The 20,512-nt window shown below is 44.6% G+C and overlaps 1 protein-coding gene across 1 annotated transcript in view; it reads left to right on the top strand.

The window, feature by feature from the left end:
• The window catches only part of LOC117329176, a 33,087-nt gene extending 13,147 nt beyond the window's left edge, over positions 1-19,940 (top strand). The window contains exons 2-3 of the mRNA XM_033886959.1: positions 16,688-16,837; positions 19,059-19,940. Of these exons, the coding sequence (XP_033742850.1) occupies positions 16,688-16,837; positions 19,059-19,405 (497 nt within the window). The 3' untranslated portion in view covers positions 19,406-19,940. The remainder of the gene's footprint in view (positions 1-16,687; positions 16,838-19,058) is intronic.
• Positions 19,941-20,512: the final 572 nt, after the last annotated feature.

The raw sequence follows: 20,512 nt of genomic DNA, 5'->3' as shown, positions 1-20,512 counted from the left end.
GGTCACATCGACGACACCATCCATGTTATCCTAGGTCACATCGACGACACCCAACATGTTATCCTAGGTCACATCGACGAAACCATCCATGTTATCCTAGGTCACATCGACGACACCCACAATGTTATCCTAGGTCACATCGACGACACCCATCATGTTATCCTAGGTCACATTGACGACACCTACCATGTTATCCTATGTCACATCGACGACACCATCCATGTTATCCTAAGTCACACCGACGACACCCAACATGTTATCCTAGGTCACATCGACGACACCCAACATGTTATCCTAGGTCACATCGACGACACCCAACATGTCATCCTAGGTCACATCGACGACACCCAACATGTTATCCTAGGTCACATCGACGACACCATCCATGTTATCCTAGGTCACATCAACGACACCCAACATGTTATCCTAGGTCACATCGACGACACCTACCATGTTATCCTAGGTCACATCGACGACAACCCCTATGTTGTCCTAGGTCAAATCCAATTAATGTCACATTGCGAAGAACCCTGAACACGTTGAACTTCATATTGGAGAAGTAAACAGAGCATATTCCGTTGAGATCATGACTGTGTCTGCACCTTTCGAAACATTATCTTGTCAAATGTCGACATCTATCACGGAAACCGTGGCATTGAGACAACGCTTAGGTAATCCAACAAATTGCGTGCATGTCATAAGTTATGATGGTAGCAAGCAAGGCAAGCTGAGTCAGCAATAACAATAATAAACTCCCTATTGCTGCTATATACGGCAGAGTTCAGGACTTTGTAACCGGCATTTGAACACCTCACACAGTCGGGGTGACATAAATACCTCACACAGTCGGGGTCACATAAACACCTCACACAGTCGGGGTGACATAAATACCTCACACAGTCGGGGTCACATAAACACCTCACACAGTCGGGGTCACATAAACACCTCACACAGTCGGGGTCACATAAACACCTCACACAGTCGGGTTGACATAAACACCTCACACAGTCGGGGTGACATAAACACCTCACACAGTCGGGGTCACATGAACACCTCACACAGTCGGGGTCACATGAACACCTCACAACAGTCGGGGTCACATAAACACCTCACACAGTCGGGGTCACATAAACACCTCACACAGTCGGGGTCACATAAACACCTCACACAGTCGGGGTGACATAAACACCTCACAACAGTCGGGGTGACATAAACACCTCACAAAAGTCGGGGTGACATAAACACCTCACACAGTCGGGGTCACATGAACACCTCACACAGTCGGGGTCACATAAACACCTCACACAGTCGGGGTGACATAAACACCTCATACAGTCGGGGTCACATAAACACCTCACACAGTCGGTGTCACATGAACACCTCACAACAGTCGGGGTCACATAAACACCTCACACAGTCGGGGTCACATAAACACCTCATACAGTCGGTGTCACATAAACACCTCACACAGTCGGTGTCACATCAACACCTCACAACAGTCGGGGTCACATAAACTCCTCACACAGTCGGGGTGACATAAATACCTCACACAGTCGGGGTGACATAAACACCTCACAACAGTCGGGGTGACATAAACACCTCACAACAGTCGGGGTGACATAAATACCTCACACAGTCGGGGTGACATAAATACCTCACACAGTCGGGGTGACATAAATACCTCACACAGTCGGTGTGACATAAACACCTCACAACAGTCGGGGTGACATAAACACCTCACACAGTCGGTGTGACATAAACACCTCACACAGTCGGGGTGACATAAATACCTCACACAGTCGGGGTGACATAAACACCTCACACAGTCGGGGTGACATAAACACCTCACACAGTCGGTGTGACATAAACACCTCACACAGTCGGGGTGACATAAACACCTCACACAGTCGGGGTGACATAAACACCTCACACAGTCGGGGTGACATAAATACCTCACACAGTCGGGGTGACATAAATACCTCACACAGTCGGGGTGACATAAACACCTCACACAGTCGGGGTCACATAAACACCTCACACAGTCGGGGTGACATAAACACCTCACAAAAGTCGGGGTGACATAAACACCTCACACAGTCGGGGTCACATAAATACCTCACACAGTCGGGGTCACATAAATACCTCACACAGTCGGTGTGACATAAACACCTCACACAGTCGGTGTGACATAAACACCTCACACAGTCGGGGTCACATAAACACCTCACACAGTCGGGGTCACATAAACACCTCACAACAGTCGGTGTGACATAAACACCTCACACAGTCGGGGTGACATAAACACCTCACACAGTCGGGGTGACATAAACACCTCACACAGTCGGGGTGACATAAACACCTCACACAGTCGGGGTGACATAAATACCTCACACAGTCGGGGTGACATAAACACCTCACAACAGTCGGGGTGACATAAATACCTCACACAGTCAGGGTGACATAAACACCTCACACAGTCGGGGTGACATAAATACCTCACACAGTCGGGGTGACATAAACACCTCACAACAGTCGGGGTGACATAAATACCTCACACAGTCGGGGTGACATAAATACCTCACAACAGTCGGGGTCACATAAACACCTCACACAGTCGGGGTGACATAAATACCTCACACAGTCGGGGTGACATAAATACCTCACACAGTCGGGGTGACATAAATACCTCACACAATCGGTGTGACATAAACACCTCACACAGTCGGGGTGACATAAACACCTCACACAATCGGTGTGACGTAAACACCTCACACAGTCGGGGTGACATAAACACCTCACACAGTCGGGGTGACATAAACACCTCACACAATCGGTGTGACATAAACACCTCACACAGTCGGGGTGACATAAACACTTCACACAGTCGGGGTGACATAAACACCTCGCACAGTCGGGGTGACATAAATACCTCACACAGTCGGGGTGACATAAATACCTCACACAGTCGGGGTGACATAAACACCTCACACAGTCGGGGTGACATAAACACCTCATACAGTCGGGGTCACATAAACACCTCACACAGTCGGTGTCACATGAACACCTCACAACAGTCGGGGTCACATAAACACCTCACACAGTCGGGGTCACATAAACACCTCATACAGTCGGTGTCACATAAACACCTCACACAGTCGGTGTCACATCAACACCTCACAACAGTCGGGGTCACATAAACTCCTCACACAGTCGGGGTGACATAAATACCTCACACAGTCGGGGTGACATAAACACCTCACAACAGTCGGGGTGACATAAACACCTCACAACAGTCGGGGTGACATAAATACCTCACACAGTCGGGGTGACATAAATACCTCACACAGTCGGGGTGACATAAATACCTCACACAGTCGGGGTGACATAAACACCTCACAACAGTCGGGGTGACATAAATACCTCACACAGTCGGGGTCACATAAATACCTCACACAGTCGGGGTGACATAAATACCTCACACAGTCGGGGTGACATAAACACCTCACACAGTCGGGGTGACATAAACACCTCACACAGTCGGGGTGACATAAATACCTCACACAGTCGGGGTGACATAAATACCTCACACAGTCGGTGTGACATAAACACCTCACAACAGTCGGGGTGACATAAACACCTCACACAGTCGGTGTGACATAAACACCTCACACAGTCGGTGTGACATAAACACCTCACACAGTCGGGGTGACATAAACACCTCACACAGTCGGGGTCACATAAACACCTCACACAGTCGGGGTCACATAAATACCTCACACAGTCGGTGTGACATAAACACCTCACACAGTCGGTGTGACATAAACACCTCACACAGTCGGGGTCACATAAACACCTCACACAGTCGGGGTCACATAAACACCTCACACAGTCGGGGTGACATAAATACCTCACACAGTCGGGGTGACATAAACACCTCACAACAGTCGGGGTGACATAAATACCTCACACAGTCAGGGTGACATAAACACCTCACACAGTCGGGGTGACATAAATACCTCACACAGTCGGGGTGACATAAACACCTCACAACAGTCGGGGTGACATAAATACCTCACACAGTCGGGGTGACATAAACACCTCACAACAGTCGGGGTGACATAAACACCTCACAACAGTCGGGGTGACATAAACACCTCACAAAAGTCGGGGTGACATAAACACCTCACACAGTCGGGGTCACATGAACACCTCACACAGTCGGGGTCACATAAACACCTCACACAGTCGGGGTGACATAAACACCTCATACAGTCGGGGTCACATAAACACCTCACACAGTCGGTGTCACATGAACACCTCACAACAGTCGGGGTCACATAAACACCTCACACAGTCGGGGTCACATAAACACCTCATACAGTCGGTGTCACATAAACACCTCACACAGTCGGTGTCACATCAACACCTCACAACAGTCGGGGTCACATAAACTCCTCACACAGTCGGGGTGACATAAATACCTCACACAGTCGGGGTGACATAAACACCTCACAACAGTCGGGGTGACATAAACACCTCACAACAGTCGGGGTGACATAAATACCTCACACAGTCGGGGTGACATAAATACCTCACACAGTCGGGGTGACATAAATACCTCACACAGTCGGGGTGACATAAACACCTCACACAGTCGGGGTGACATAAATACCTCACACAGTCGGGGTGACATAAATACCTCACACAGTCGGTGTGACATAAACACCTCACAACAGTCGGGGTGACATAAACACCTCACACAGTCGGTGTGACATAAACACCTCACACAGTCGGTGTGACATAAACACCTCACACAGTCGGGGTGACATAAACACCTCACACAGTCGGGGTCACATAAACACCTCACACAGTCGGGGTCACATAAATACCTCACACAGTCGGTGTGACATAAACACCTCACACAGTCGGTGTGACATAAACACCTCACACAGTCGGGGTCACATAAACACCTCACACAGTCGGGGTCACATAAACACCTCACAACAGTCGGTGTGACATAAACACCTCACACAGTCGGGGTGACATAAACACCTCACACAGTCGGGGTGACATAAACACCTCACACAGTCGGGGTGACATAAACACCTCACACAGTCGGGGTGACATAAATACCTCACACAGTCGGGGTGACATAAACACCTCACAACAGTCGGGGTGACATAAATACCTCACACAGTCAGGGTGACATAAACACCTCACACAGTCGGGGTGACATAAATACCTCACACAGTCGGGGTGACATAAACACCTCACAACAGTCGGGGTGACATAAATACCTCACACAGTCGGGGTGACATAAATACCTCACAACAGTCGGGGTCACATAAACACCTCACACAGTCGGGGTGACATAAATACCTCACACAGTCGGGGTGACATAAATACCTCACACAGTCGGGGTGACATAAATACCTCACACAATCGGTGTGACATAAACACCTCACACAGTCGGGGTGACATAAACACCTCACACAATCGGTGTGACGTAAACACCTCACACAGTCGGGGTGACATAAACACCTCACACAGTCGGGGTGACATAAACACCTCACACAATCGGTGTGACATAAACACCTCACACAGTCGGGGTGACATAAACACTTCACACAGTCGGGGTGACATAAACACCTCGCACAGTCGGGGTGACATAAACTCCTCACACAGTCGGGGTGACATAAACACCTCATACAGTCGGGGTCACATAAACACCTCACACAGTCGGTGTCACATGAACACCTCACACAGTCGGGGTGACATAAATACCTCACACAGTCGGGGTGACATAAACACCTCACACAGTCGGTGTCACATGAACACCTCACACAGTCGGGGTGACATAAACACCTCATACAGTCGGGGTCACATAAACACCTCACACAGTCGGTGTCACATGAACACCTCACACAGTCGGGGTGACATAAATACCTCACACAGTCGGGGTGACATAAACACCTCATACAGTCGGGGTCACATAAACACCTCACACAGTCGGTGTCACATGAACACCTCACACAGTCGGGGTGACATAAACACCTCACACAGTCGGGGTGACATAAACACCTCATACAGTCGGGGTCACATAAACACCTCACACAGTCGGTGTCACATGAACACCTCACAACAGTCGGGGTCACATAAACACCTCACACAGTCGGGGTCACATAAACACCTCATACAGTCGGTGTCACATAAACACCTCACACAGTCGGTGTCACATCAACACCTCACAACAGTCGGGGTCACATAAACTCCTCACACAGTCGGGGTGACATAAATACCTCACACAGTCGGGGTGACATAAACACCTCACAACAGTCGGGGTGACATAAACACCTCACAACAGTCGGGGTGACATAAATACCTCACACAGTCGGGGTGACATAAATACCTCACACAGTCGGGGTGACATAAATACCTCACACAGTCGGGGTGACATAAACACCTCACACAGTCGGGGTGACATAAATACCTCACACAGTCGGGGTGACATAAATACCTCACACAGTCGGTGTGACATAAACACCTCACAACAGTCGGGGTGACATAAACACCTCACACAGTCGGGGTGACATAAACACCTCACACAGTCGGGGTGACATAAACACCTCACACAGTCGGGGTGACATAAACACCTCACACAGTCGGGGTCACATAAACACCTCACACAGTCGGGGTCACATAAATACCTCACACAGTCGGTGTGACATAAACACCTCACACAGTCGGTGTGACATAAACACCTCACACAGTCGGGGTCACATAAACACCTCACACAGTCGGGGTCACATAAACACCTCACACAGTCGGGGTGACATAAATACCTCACACAGTCGGGGTGACATAAACACCTCACAACAGTCGGGGTGACATAAATACCTCACACAGTCAGGGTGACATAAACACCTCACACAGTCGGGGTGACATAAATACCTCACACAGTCGGGGTGACATAAACACCTCACAACAGTCGGGGTGACATAAATACCTCACACAGTCGGGGTGACATAAACACCTCACAACAGTCGGGGTGACATAAACACCTCACACAGTCGGGGTGACATAAATACCTCACACAGTCGGGGTGACATAAATACCTCACACAGTCGGGGTGACATAAATACCTCACACAATCGGTGTGACATAAACACCTCACACAGTCGGGGTGACATAAACACCTCACACAATCGGTGTGACATAAACACCTCACACAGTCGGGGTGACATAAACACCTCACACAGTCGGGGTGACATAAACACCTCACACAATCGGTGTGACATAAACACCTCACACAGTCGGGGTGACATAAACACTTCACACAGTCGGGGTGACATAAACACCTCACACAGTCGGGGTGACATAAACACCTCACACAGTCGGGGTGACATAAATACCTCACACAGTCGGGGTGACATAAATACCTCACACAGTCGGGGTCACATAAATACCTCACACAGTCGGGGTCACATAAACACCTCACACAGTCGGGGTGACATAAACACCTCACAACAGTCGGGGTGACATAAACACCTCACACAGTCGGGGTGACATAAACACCTCACACAGTCGGGGTGACATAAATACCTCACACAGTCGGGGTGACATAAATACCTCACACAGTCGGGGTGACATAAACACCTCACACAGTCGGGGTGACATAAACACCTCACACAGTCGGGGTGACATAAACACCTCACACAGTCGGGGTGACATAAATACCGCACACAGTCGGGGTGACATAAATACCTCACACAGTCGGGGTGACATAAACACCTCACACAGTCGGGGTGACATAAACACCTCACAACAGTCGGGGTGACATAAACACCTCACAACAGTCGGGGTGACATAAATACCTCACACAGTCGGGGTGACATAAACACCTCACACAGTCGGGGTGACATAAACACCTCACACAGTCGGGGTGACATAAACACCTCACAACAGTCGGGGTGACATAAACACCTCACACAGTCGGGGTGACATAAACACCTCACAACAGTCGGGGTGACATAAACACCTCACACAGTCGGGGTCACATGAACACCTCACACAATCGGGGTCACATAAACACCTCACACAGTCGGGGTGACATAAACACCTCACACAGTCGGGGTGACATAAACACCTCACACAGTCGGGGTCACATGAACACCTCACACAATCGGGGTGACATAAACACCTCACACAGTCGGGGTCACATGAACACCTCACACAATCGGTGTGACATAAACACCTCACACAGTCGGGGTGACATAAATACCTCACACAGTCGGGGTGACATAAACACCTCACAACAGTCGGGGTGACATAAACACTTCACACAGTCGGGGTGACATAAACACCTCACAACAGTCGGGGTGACATAAACACCTCACAACCGTCGGGGTGACATAAACACCTCACAACAGTCGGGGTCATATGAATACCTCACAACAGTCGGGGTAATATGAATACCTCACACAGTCGGGGTCACATGAACACCTCACATTAGTCGGGGTCATATGAACACCTCACACAGTCGGGGTCATATGAACACCTCACATTAGTCGGGGTCATATGAACACCTCACACAGTCGGGGTGACATAAACACCTCACAAAAGTCACATGAACAACATGAACACATTTCAAAATGTTTCAAAACTTAGGTGACCTTTAAGGCACATGGGCCTCTTGTTTTAAGTCTGATAAAGAAAACAAAATGGCGGAGAGTTGGAATTTAATTAGGTTCACTTTGTCCCTGATTGTGCCCATTTGATTTAGAGTCCGATCCAGAAAGTAAAATTGCTGACAGTTGAAGTTAACATCGCTATTTCTAATTCACCGGAAACACTTCTCTAAGATCTCTCTTAGATTTCATCTGAAAGCTTACTTGTTATGAAATCATCAAAGTAGAGAAAGGAGCATACATAGAACAAGTACATATAAAGATCTTTCAATGGTGGGCGCTAAGATCCCTCTCGGGTCTCTTATTCTAATATGCTCTAGATACAAAATGTAGCAATTTGTAGTGTGGATGAGTTAAAAACTAAGTGGACGTTCTTTTGCAATACAAGATTAAAACCCAAACTATATTTGAAGATTCAACATAGGTACGAGACAATATTATTAAAACTGTTTGAATATATTGATTTATTCATTATCATCTCTCTGTGTAGTCTATCTGTCGGTGTGTTGTGGTTGTGTAGTCTATCTGTCGGTGTGTTGTGTTTGTGTAGTCTATCTGTCGGTGTGTTGTGTTTGTGTAGTCTGTCTGTCGGTGTGTTGTGGTTGTGTAGTCTATCTGTCGGTGTGTTGTGTTTGTGTAGTCTGTCTGTCGGTGTGTTGTGTTTGTGTAGTCTGTCTGTCGGTGTGTTGTGTTTGTGTAGTCTATCTGTCGGTGTGTTGTGTTTGTGTAGTCTGTCTGTCTGTGTGTTGTGTTTGTGTAGTCTGTATGTCGGTGTGTTGTGTTTGTGTAGTCTGTCTGTCGGTGTGTTGTGTTTGTGTAGTCTGTATGTCGGTGTGTTGTGTTTGTGTAGTCTATCTGTCGGTGTGTTGTGTTTGTGTAGCCTATCTGTCGGTGTGTTGTGTTTGTGTAGTCTGTCTGTCGGTGTGTTGTGTTTGTGTAGTCTATCTGTCGGTGTGTTGTGTAGTCTGTCTGTGTGTGTGTTGTGTTTGTGTAGTCTATCTGTCGGTGTGTTGTGTTTGTGTAGTCTATCTGTCGGTGTGTTGTGTAGTCTGTCTGTGTGTGTGTTGTGTTTGTGTAGTCTATCTGTCGGTGTGTTGTGTTTGTGTAGTCTGTCTGTCGGTGTGTTGTGTTTGTGTAGCCTATATGTCGGTGTGTTGTGTTTGTGTAGTCTATCTGTCGGTGTGTTGTGTTTGTGTAGTCTATCTGTCGGTGTGTTGTGTAGTCTGTCTGTGTGTGTGTTGTGTTTGTGTAGTCTATCTGTCGATGTGTTGTGTTTGTGTAGTCTGTCTGTCGGTGTGTTGTGTTTGTGTAGCCTATCTGTCGGTGTGTTGTGTTTGTGTAGCCTATCTGTCGGTGTGTTGTGTTTGTGTAGCCTGTCTGTCGGTGTGTTGTGTTTGTGTAGTCTGTCTGTCGGTGTGTTGTGTTTGTGTAGTCTGTCTGTCGGTGTGTTGTGTTTGTGTAGTCTGTCTGTCGGTGTGTTGTGTTTGTGTAGTCTGTCTGTCGGTGTGTTGTGTTTGTGTAGTCTATCTGTCGGTGTGTTGTGTTTGTGTAGTCTGTCTGTCGGTGTGTTGTGTTTGTGTAGTCTATCTGTCGGTGTGTTGTGTTTGTGTAGTCTGTCTGTCGGTGTGTTGTGTTTGTGTAGTCTATCTGTCGGTGTGTTGTGTTTGTGTAGTCTGTCGGTGTGTTGTGTTTGTGTAGTCTATCTGTCGGTGTGTTGTGTTTGTGTAGTCTAGCTGTCGGTGTGTTGTGTTTGTGTAGTCTATCTGTCGGTGTGTTGTGTTTGTGTAGTCTGTCTGTCGGTGTGTTGTGTTGTGTAGTCTGTCTGTGTGTGTGTTGTGTTTGTGTAGTCTGTATGTCTGTGTGTGTTGTGTTTGTGTAGTCTGTCTGTCGGTGTGTTGTGTAGTCTGTCTGTCGGTGTGTTGTGTTGTGTTTGTGTAGTCTGTCTGTCGGTGTGTTGTGTTTGTGTAGCCTATCTGTCGGTGTGTTGTGTTTGTGTAGCCTGTCTGTCGGTGTGTTGTGTTTGTGTAGTCTGTCTGTCGGTGTGTTGTGTTTGTGTAGTCTGTCTGTCGGTGTGTTGTGTTTGTGTAGTCTGTCTGTCGGTGTGTTGTGTTTGTGTAGTCTGTCTGTCGGTGTGTTGTGTTTGTGTAGTCTATCTGTCGGTGTGTTGTGTAGTCTGTCTGTCGGTGTGTTGTGTTTGTGTAGTCTATCTGTCGGTGTGTTGTGTTTGTGTAGTCTGTCTGTCGGTGTGTTGTGTTTGTGTAGTCTATCTGTCGGTGTGTTGTGTTTGTGTAGTCTGTCGGTGTGTTGTGTTTGTGTAGTCTATCTGTCGGTGTGTTGTGTTTGTGTAGTCTAGCTGTCGGTGTGTTGTGTTTGTGTAGTCTATCTGTCGGTGTGTTGTGTTTGTGTAGTCTGTCTGTCGGTGTGTTGTGTTTGTGTAGTCTGTCTGTGTGTGTGTTGTGTTTGTGTAGTCTGTATGTCTGTGTGTGTTGTGTTTGTGTAGTCTGTCTGTCGGTGTGTTGTGTAGTCTGTCTGTCGGTGTGTTGTGTTGTGTTTGTGTAGTCTGTCTGTCGGTGTGTTGTGTTTGTGTAGTCTGTCTGTCGGTGTGTTGTGTTGTGTTTGTGTAGTCTGTCTGTCGGTGTGATGTGGTTGTGTAGTCTGTCTGTCGGTGTGTTGTGTTGGTAGTTTGTTGTCGGGTGTGTGTTTGTGTGTCTGTCGTCGTATTTGTTTGTTAGTCTGTCTGTGTGTGTTGTGTGTTCTTCGGTCAGGTGTGTGTGTTGTTGTAGTCTTATGTCGTGATGTTGTGTTGTGTTTGTGGGTAGTATCGTCTGTCAGGTGTGTGTGTTTGTTGTAGTCTATCTGTCGGTGTGTTGTGTTTGTGTAGTTCTTCTGTGGTGTTTGTGTGTGTTTGTGTTGTATGTTCGTAGGTCTGTCGTGTGTGTGGTTGTGTAGCTATGTCGGTGTGTGTGTTTGTGTAGTATGTCTGTGTTTTGTGTTTGTGTTTGTTGTGTAGTCTCTGTCGGGTTGTGTTGTGTTTGTGTAGTTGTCTGTCGGTTGTGTTTGTGTTTGTGTAGTCTGTCTGTCGGTGTGTTGTGTTCTGTTGTAGTATCTGTGATGTGGTCTGTATTGTCGGGTTGTGTTGTGTTTGTGTAGTCTGTCTGTCGGTGTGGTTGTGTTGTGTAGTCTTTGTCGGGTGGTTGTGTTTGTGTAGTATGCTGTCGGTGTGTTGTGGTTGTGTAGCCTCTTCTGTCGGTGTAGTTGTCTTGGTGTGTGTAGTTTGTGGTGTTGTCTGTGTGTGTTTGTGTATGTACTGTCGTGTGCGTGTGTTGTGTTGGTGTAGACTATCTGTCGGTGTGTGTTGTGTTGTGTAGTCTGTATGTCGGTGTGTTGTGTTTGTGTAGTCTGTCTGTCGGTGTTGTGTATGTTGTCGGGTGTTGTGTTTGGTAGCCTATCGATGTCGGGTGTTGTGTAGTCTGTTGCGGTTGTTGTGTTTGTGTAGTCTGCTCGGTGTGTTGTGTTTGTGTAGTCTGTCTGTCGGTGTGTTGTGTTGTGTAGCTGTCTGTCGGTGTGGTAGTCATGTGGTGTGTGGTTGTGATTCTGTGTGGGTTGTGTAGTCTTCTGTCGTGTGTTTGTGTTGTGTATGTCGTCTGTTGGTGTGTTGTGTTTGTGTAGCCTATACTGTGGTTTGTTGTGTGGTGTTGTAGTTATGTCGTGTGTTTTGTTGTATGTCTGTGTGTTGGTGTGTAGTCTGTCTGTTAGTGTGTTGTGTTTGTGTAGTCTGTATGTCGTGTGTGTTTGTTTGTGTGTAGCTATATGTCGGTGTGTTGTGTTTGTGTAGCTGTCTGTCGATTGTTGTTTGTGTAGTCTGTATGTCGGTTTGTGTTGTGGTAGTCTGTATAGGATGTAGTGCGGTGTGTTGTGGTTGTGTGAAGTCTACTGTGTGTGTGTGTTTGTGTAGTCTATCTGTCGTGTGTGTTGTGGTTGTGTTTGTGTGTATTAGTCGTTGTTCGTGTGTTGTGTTTGTGTAGTATGTATGTCGGGTTTGTTGTGGTTGTGTAGTCTGTATGTCGGATGTTGTGTTGTGTAGTTTCTGTGTGTGTGTTGTGTTGTGTAGTCTATGTCTGTGTGTGTTGTGTTGTTAGTAATGCGTCGGTGTGTTGTTGTGTAGGTTGTGTGTGTGTTTTGTGTAGTTTCTGTTGGTGTGTTTTGTTTGTAGCTGTCGTGGTGTTTGTGTAGTTGTCTGTCGGTTGTGTTGTGTTGTTGATTGTGAGTTTTTTGTGTGTTGTTTGTGTAGTCTTACTTGTGTTTGTGTTGTGTGTTTTTTGTGTTGTGTTTGTGTAGTCGTAATGTAGGTGTTGCTTTGTTGTGTTTGTCTGTAGGTGTGTTGGTGTGTAGTCTGTCTGTCGGTGTGTTGTGTTTGTGTAGTCTATCTTGTCGGTGTTGTGTTGTGTTTGTGGAGTCGTTGTTGGTTGTGTTGTGTTTTTGTAGTGTTTGTGGTGTTGTGTTATGTTAGTCTGTTGAGTGTTTGTGTGTTGTGTAGTCTTATCGTCGGTGTGTTGTGTTTGTGTAGTCTGTATGTCGGTGTGTGTGTTGTGTTGGGTAGTGTCTAGTGTTGGTGTATGTTGGTGTGTGTAGTTGTATGTAGTGTTGTTGTCGTTTGTGTAGTATGTCTGTTAGCGTGTGTTTGTGTTTGATGTAGATATCTGTCGGTTGGGTGTGTTGGTAGTTTGTGTGTAGTCTGTATGTCGTGTGTGTTTGTGTTAGTTTGTGTGTGTGTGTAGTCTATCTGTCGGTGTGTTGTGTTGTGGTTGGTAGCGGTCTGTCGGTGGTTGTGTTTGTGTACTATCTCTGTGGGTGTTGTGTGTGTCGTAGTGGTTTGATGTGTGTGTTGTGGTTTGTGTAGTGCTTGGTCTGTGATGGGTTGGTAGTATCTGTCGGTGTGTGGTGGTTGGTAGTATGTCTGTCGGTGTGTTGTGTTGTGTAGTATGTCTGTGTTTGTGTTGTGTGTGATGTTGGGGTGTAGTCTATCTGTCGATGTGTGTTGTGGTGTGTTGTGTTGTAGTCTGTCTGTCGGTGTGTTGTGTTTGTGTAGTCTGTTGTGTGTGTTGTGTGTAAGTTGTCGTGTGTTGTTTTTGTCGGTGTGTTGTGGTTGTGTAGTCCTGTCTGTCCGATGTTTGTGTAGTCTATCTGTCGGCGTTGTTTTGGTTGTGTATGTCTGTCTGTCGGTGTTTGTGTTTGTGAGTCTGTCTGTCGGTGTGTTGTGTTTGTGTAGTCTAATCTGGTCGGTGTGTTTGTGTTGTGAGTCTGTATGTCGTGTGTTGTTTTGTGTAGTCTGAATCTGTCGTGTGTTGTGTAGTCTGTCTGTCCGTGTGTTGTTTTTGTGGTAGGCTGTCTGTCGGTGTGTGTGGTTGTGTACCATATCTGTCGGTGTGTGTGTTTGTGGTAGTCTGTTTGTCGGTGGTTGTTGTTTTTGTGTAGTCCTGTCTGTCGATGTGATGTGGTTGTTTAAGTCCTATCTGTTCGGTGTTTTGTGTTTGTGTACGTCTGTAGTCGGTGGTTGTGTGTTGTGTAGCTGTCTGTCGGTGTGATGTTGGTTGTGTAGTCGTCTAGTCGGTGTGATTGTGTTTGTGTAGTCTATCTGTCGGTGTGTTGTGTTGTGTAGTCTGTATGTCGGTGTGTTGTTTGTGTTGCTGTATGTCGGTGTGTTCGGTTGGTAGTCGTTGGTGTGTGTGTTTGTGATCGTCGGGGTTGGGTGTAGTTATCTGTCGTGTGGTTGTGTTTGTGTAGTTACTGTCGTGTCGGTGTGTGTTTGGTAGTATGTCGGTTCGGTGTGTGTGTTGTTAGTCTGTCTGTCGGTGTGTTGTGTTTTCGTGTAGTTTGTTGTAGGGTGTGTCTGTGTTGTGTTTGTGTAGTCTATCTGTCGGTGTGTTGTGTAGTCTGTCTGTCGGTGTGTTGTGTTTGTGTAGTCTGTCTGTCGGTGTGTTGTGTTGTGTAGTCTGTCTGTCGGTGTTGTGTTTGTGTAGTCTATCTGTCGGTGTGTTTGTTTGTTTGTGTAGTAGTGTAGTCGATTGTGTTTGTGTAGGTCTGTCGGTGTCTTATGTGGTTGTGTAGTTTGTCTAGTCGTGTTTTTGGGTACTTGTGGATGGGTTGTTGTGTGTAGTCTGTCTGTCGGTGTTTGTGTAGTTGTTGTGGTGTTGTGTAGTCTATATGTCGTTGTGTGTTGTGTTTGTGTAGTCGTACTGTGGTGTGTGTGTGTTCTGGCTAGTCTATATGTCGGTTGTGTTGGTTTTGTAGTATGTCTTCGTCGGGTGTTGTGTTTGTGTATGTCCTATCGAGTGTGTGTGTGTAGCCTGTTGTAGTAACAGTGTTGTGTTGTGATAGTCTATGTCGGTGTGGTTGTGTGTGTCATCTGATATGTAGGTGTTAGTGTGCTAGTTGTCTGTAGCAAAGTCATGTGTGTGAGTATATAGTAGTGACTGCGGTTCGTGGGTGTATTGTTATCGTCAGTATAGTGTGTTTGTTTGGGTAGTCTTCTTCGGTTGTGTTGTGTTGTGTAGTCGTCATGTGGTGTGTTGTGTTTTGTAGAACTTCTGTAGTGTTTAGTGTATAAGTCTGTAAGTGTTGTTCTTGATGTATGTGTGTAGTTTAACTGTCGGTATGTTGAGTTGTGAATTAATCTGTGGGTTGTGTGTTGTAATGTAATCTGTCGGTGGTTGTCGTTGTGTAGTCTATTGTCGTTGTTGGTATGTGTTAGTCGTTGTCGGGTGTTGTGTTGTGTATGTACGTCTTTGTTGTTGTTGTAATACCTCTGATATGTGTTGGTGTGTTGTTGGTGACTTTGCTGATTAGTGTGTAGTCATTGTCGGTGTTGTTGGGTGTGTAGTCTGATGTCGCGTTGTTGTTGTGGTTTGTAGTCATCTTAGGTTGATTGGTATCTGTTGCGGTATTGTTTGATTTTGTGTTATCTGTCTTTCGTAATGTGTTGGTTGTAGTCTGACGTCGGTTGTGTTGTGTTGTGAGTCTACTTTTCTCTCGTGTTTTAGTAAGTCGGTTGTGTTTTTGTGTGTGCTTTCGAATAGTCTGGTGTGCTGTATTATAGAGTGTTTTTGTTTAGTGTTTTGTGGTGTTGTGTTGTATTGGAGTGTGAATTGAATTAATAGAAGGTCATGCCTACTAGTGTATGTAATTGGTGTGTCGTTCTCCTAAACGTCATACATTTTACGTCCTGAAATTGCGTAAACTGATATGAATGATTGTATGGCGTGAGGCGCGGGATACACGACTGCCAAGGCACACTACACATCTCATACTGTTAAAAGCGTTCTTAGTTCGGACTACTTATCTACTATACGGTCCCTATCCCGAAATGGATTCTGATACAGTTTTGTCCGGAAAAGTCGGTTTCTTGATGAGCCTGATAACATTGATTTTATCTGATATACAATCGTACAATGTACTGTAATCTAGGTAATAACCCCTTTATACATCCAACTTGATAATTGTAGAATTACACCAAAACATTGCTCCTCAGTTACTTCATAACAAAATTTACATTGCATATGTGATAACACGTAGTTCCAGTTGACAAAAGAACTCCCTAGACCACTAGTCTGATTGATTCTAAAAGTTTAATATTTATTTGATTTAACTTAACTTCTGTAGGTATTGTAGTTGTAATTAACTTATGTAGGTATTGTAGTTGTAATTAACTTATGTATGTATTGTAGTTGTAATTAACGTCTGTATGTATTGTAGTTGTAATTAACTTATGTATGTATTGTAGTTGTAATTAACGTCTGTAGGTATTGTAGTTGTAATTAACTTCTGTAGGTATTGTAGTTGTAATTAACGTCTGTAGGTAATGTAGTTGTAATTAACGTCTGTGGGTATTGTAGTTGTAATTTACGTCTGTAGGTATTGTAGTTGTAATTAACGTCTGTAGGTATTAGTATAAGTTTGAAGGGTATTGTAGTTGTTTCATTTTGTTTTATTTGATTTTACAGCCAATTTCCTGGAATATGAGATCGAGACGATGGTGGGAGTGTGTGTGTGCCTTGCTGCCACAGTCCTTGGCACAATTTACAGACAGCGTGGAGCCAGCAAAGATTCCTTGTCGTTTGGCCTGTGCGCGAGTGTCCTCCTTGTCGTTGCAGGTATTACATTTGTTTTGAAGGTGCAGTTTTACTTCGAAATGTCAATAACGTTATTGCACCAGTAACTCTCCTTTAACACCGGTATTCGTAAATTGTTTTCGTTGCTGTTTGAAGATTCGATTTTCAATTCACGAAGTAGTAGAGTTAGCTATGTACAATAGGATGTAGAGCTTATATCGGCACGATCATCACCATAAGGTTCGTAGGACTGTGTATGTATACTTCAATCATAGCATTATTGTAATTTGAACAGTTGTTGTATAAATATAGTTGTACTATAATTTACTTCCGATTTGAATAAAGCTGTACAATAATTAGTCCGCCACAGGGAACCGGGGAGGGGGACATAGGGCACCCGCGCTTTAGCTTGTCCGGGCTCGTCACTACTTGTCACTTAACTTTGTACAATGGGGTGCGTGTTCATCTAAAGGCGAGGTTTGGTTTGGTTTGGTTTGGTTTTATTTGTTTAACGTCCTATCAACAGCTAAGGTCAAGGCGGTACATTTATGTTATGTGCCAAAACCATGTCTATCTGACCTATACTTTGACCTTTGACCTACATCAAATATACTCACAATAGTAAAGGAAAAATACACCGGCAGTTGTTCCAACGCCGGACTGTTGTTCCTTAACTCTCAGACTATGGTCAACAAAGGTTAATACGGGAGAGGGAAGTGACATCTATGTCCATTTCCGAATATCTTATTCCATAACGAATGGCCACACGGAATGCCAGATATACCGATCATTAACACTAAATCAAAATAATTTGCCGCAAAACGGTACATTAGAAAAGAACAACAGTCCAGTGCAATGGAAAAGAATAACCGTCCGGTGCGTTGGAAAAGAATAACCGTTCGGTACGTTAAAAAATAATAACCTTCCGGTACGTTAAAAAAGAATAACCTTCCAGTGCGTTGGAAAAGAATAACCTTCCGGTGCGTTGGAAAAGAATAGCCTTCCGGTACGTTAGAAAAGAATAACCGTCCGGTGCGTTGGAAAAGAATAACCTTCCGGTGCGTTGGAAAAGAATAACCGTCCGGTGCGTTGGAAAAGAATAACCTTCCGGTACGTTAAAAAAAGAATAACCTTCCGGTACGTTGTAAAAGAATAACCGTCCGGTACGTTAAAAAAAGAATAACCTTCCGGTACGTTAGAAAAGAATAACCGTCCGGTGCGTTGGAAAAGAATAACCTTCCGGTATGTTGGAAAAGAATAACCGTCCGGTGCGTTGGAAAAGAATAACCGTCCGGTGCGTTGGAAAAGAATAACCTTCTGGTACGTTAAAAAAGAATAACCTTCCGGTACGTTAGAAAAGAATAACCGTCCGGTGCGTTGGAAAAGAATAACCTTCCGGTGCGTTGGAAAAGAATAACCTTCCGGTATGTTGGAAAAGAATAACCTTCCGGTGCGTTGGAAAAGAATAACCTTCCGGTATGTTGGAAAAGAATAACCTTCCGGTATGTTGGAAAAGAATAACCGTCCGGTGCGTTAGAAAATAATAACCTTCCTGTAAACTGGATATTAAACCTTTGTAATATGCATGTTTAAGAAGCACATAAAATTTAGACTATAGAAAAGATTCTTGAATGCCTTATAATTGTCCATAGAAACGTGCGAAAAATATTGACTTATATATAATTTATCACAGTTAAATGAAAACGTCCATTCAATTATCAGACAACATAATTCATAAGAAGTTACATTTTATTTAAGACTGAACATGTAAGATATACCCATATAACAAAATACGGTGTAGCTTCTTTAACCTCTGATCGGTATATCCGACATTCAGTATGGCGAGAAATGTGTCAACTATGACATGTATGTCAGCCCTCTTCCTTTCACTTTGGTTGACTAAAGCCATGGAGTTGGCGGACATCAGTCTAAGTGTGATACGTGGGGTATGAGTTCACCTGGCTTGACTGTCATGGCCATAAACTCACAACATCACCTCATGCCAAAAGTATGTCACTCTGACATACACTTTGACATTTGACCTACATCCGGCGGGGGCTGTAATTTTGACATTTGACCTACATCCAGTGAGGGCTTTAATTCGCCTAATCATCTTACTGTAATGTAGTAATTTTACAATAGTTACATGGGTTTTTAATCATGATTTTAATTACACAATAATAGATAATTGTAGTTTTGTTGTAGGCCCTGTAAAGTCATACTTTGCCCGCCTTTATACAATGTATGCCGTGTTTGTTACCAGGTACAACTGTATGGGTAGCAATAGGAAAACTGATAAAGGAGAATGTTGACTTGGCTGGCCGGGAAACTATAGACATTCCGTGGTCACTCATTATATCAGCGCTGTCCAGTACGGTTCCTGTTGTCCTTGCCGCTCTCACCGTGCCCTTACTGCTTACAAACTTCCGTGAACTGAAAAGAGACCGAGTGGCCGCGCGTGCATTAGAGGACAAGATACAGTCTAGTACCGCCAACCTGTACACAACGGATATCAGTATGGACCGCCTCCCCGGCTACCACAACATGGGCACGTCCCTAACGCCAGCTCCTAGCTTCTCCACGCTCGACTCGACAGCCTTTCCCGGGTGATTCGGTGACGCCAGAGCCAATCAAAAGTGGCGAGATTTTCCTGTGATACACGTACATTATGTATGCAGTATTTCAATGTGATACACACTGTATATGTGAATTGTTATTATGTAATTATATATAAGTCTGTGTTATTTGTTCGTGTAGAAATGATGTCAAACATCAATACATTTGTTTCCCCTAACACTTATCTGTAACAGAACTTTAGTATAAGATATGTGAAACATCTGTAACAGAACTTTAGTATAAGATATGTGAAACATCAACACAATGTATTACGTTGGACTATCTGTAACAGAACTTTAGTATAGGATATGTGAAACATCTGTAACAGAACTTTAGTATAAGATATGTGAAACATCAACACAATGTATTACGTTGGACTATCTGTAACAGAACTTTAGTATAAGATATGTGAAACATCTGTAACAGAACTTTAGTATAAGATATGTGAAACATCAACACAATGTATTACCTAGGACTATATGTAACAGAACTTTAGTATAAGATATGTGAAACATCAACACAATGTATTACGTAGGACTATCTGTAACAGAACTTTAGTATAAGATATGTGAAACATCTGTAACAGAACTTTAGTATAAGATATGTGAAACATCTGTAACAGAACTTTAGTATAAGATATGTGAAACATCTGTAACAGAACTTTAGTATAAGATATGTGAAACATCTGTAACAGAACTTTAGTATAAGATATGTGAAACATCAACACAGTGTATTACCTAGGACTTAGTATAAGATAATCTCACTGTTATCGGTTCCATGTTTCATTTGTATAGTTCATAAAATGTGTCATGTTTTCTATTTAACATTGTAACATATACATTTGTATTTAACTAGCAATCATTGATTAGATAATCGTTGTTATGTTGATTTGGAAGACGCCACTGAAATAGACAATCTGCAGCTTGACTACAGAAAGTATCGTTGACAATCTCCAGCCTTAATAATGATACATCGTAAAATGTTAAAGTTGACACACTGAGGTCGATCAAGTGACATTTATAACAACAAAATGAAGGTTCCAGACACGACACCCAACGGAATGATTGGAGTTATAGATCTAACACGATTGAGTGTAATGCT

The sequence above is a fragment of the Pecten maximus genome, chromosome 1 (genome assembly GCF_902652985.1).
Source record: "Pecten maximus chromosome 1, xPecMax1.1, whole genome shotgun sequence".
Classification (NCBI taxonomy): domain Eukaryota; kingdom Metazoa; phylum Mollusca; class Bivalvia; order Pectinida; family Pectinidae; genus Pecten; species Pecten maximus.
This window is presented reverse-complemented; position numbering and strand designations above follow the sequence as displayed.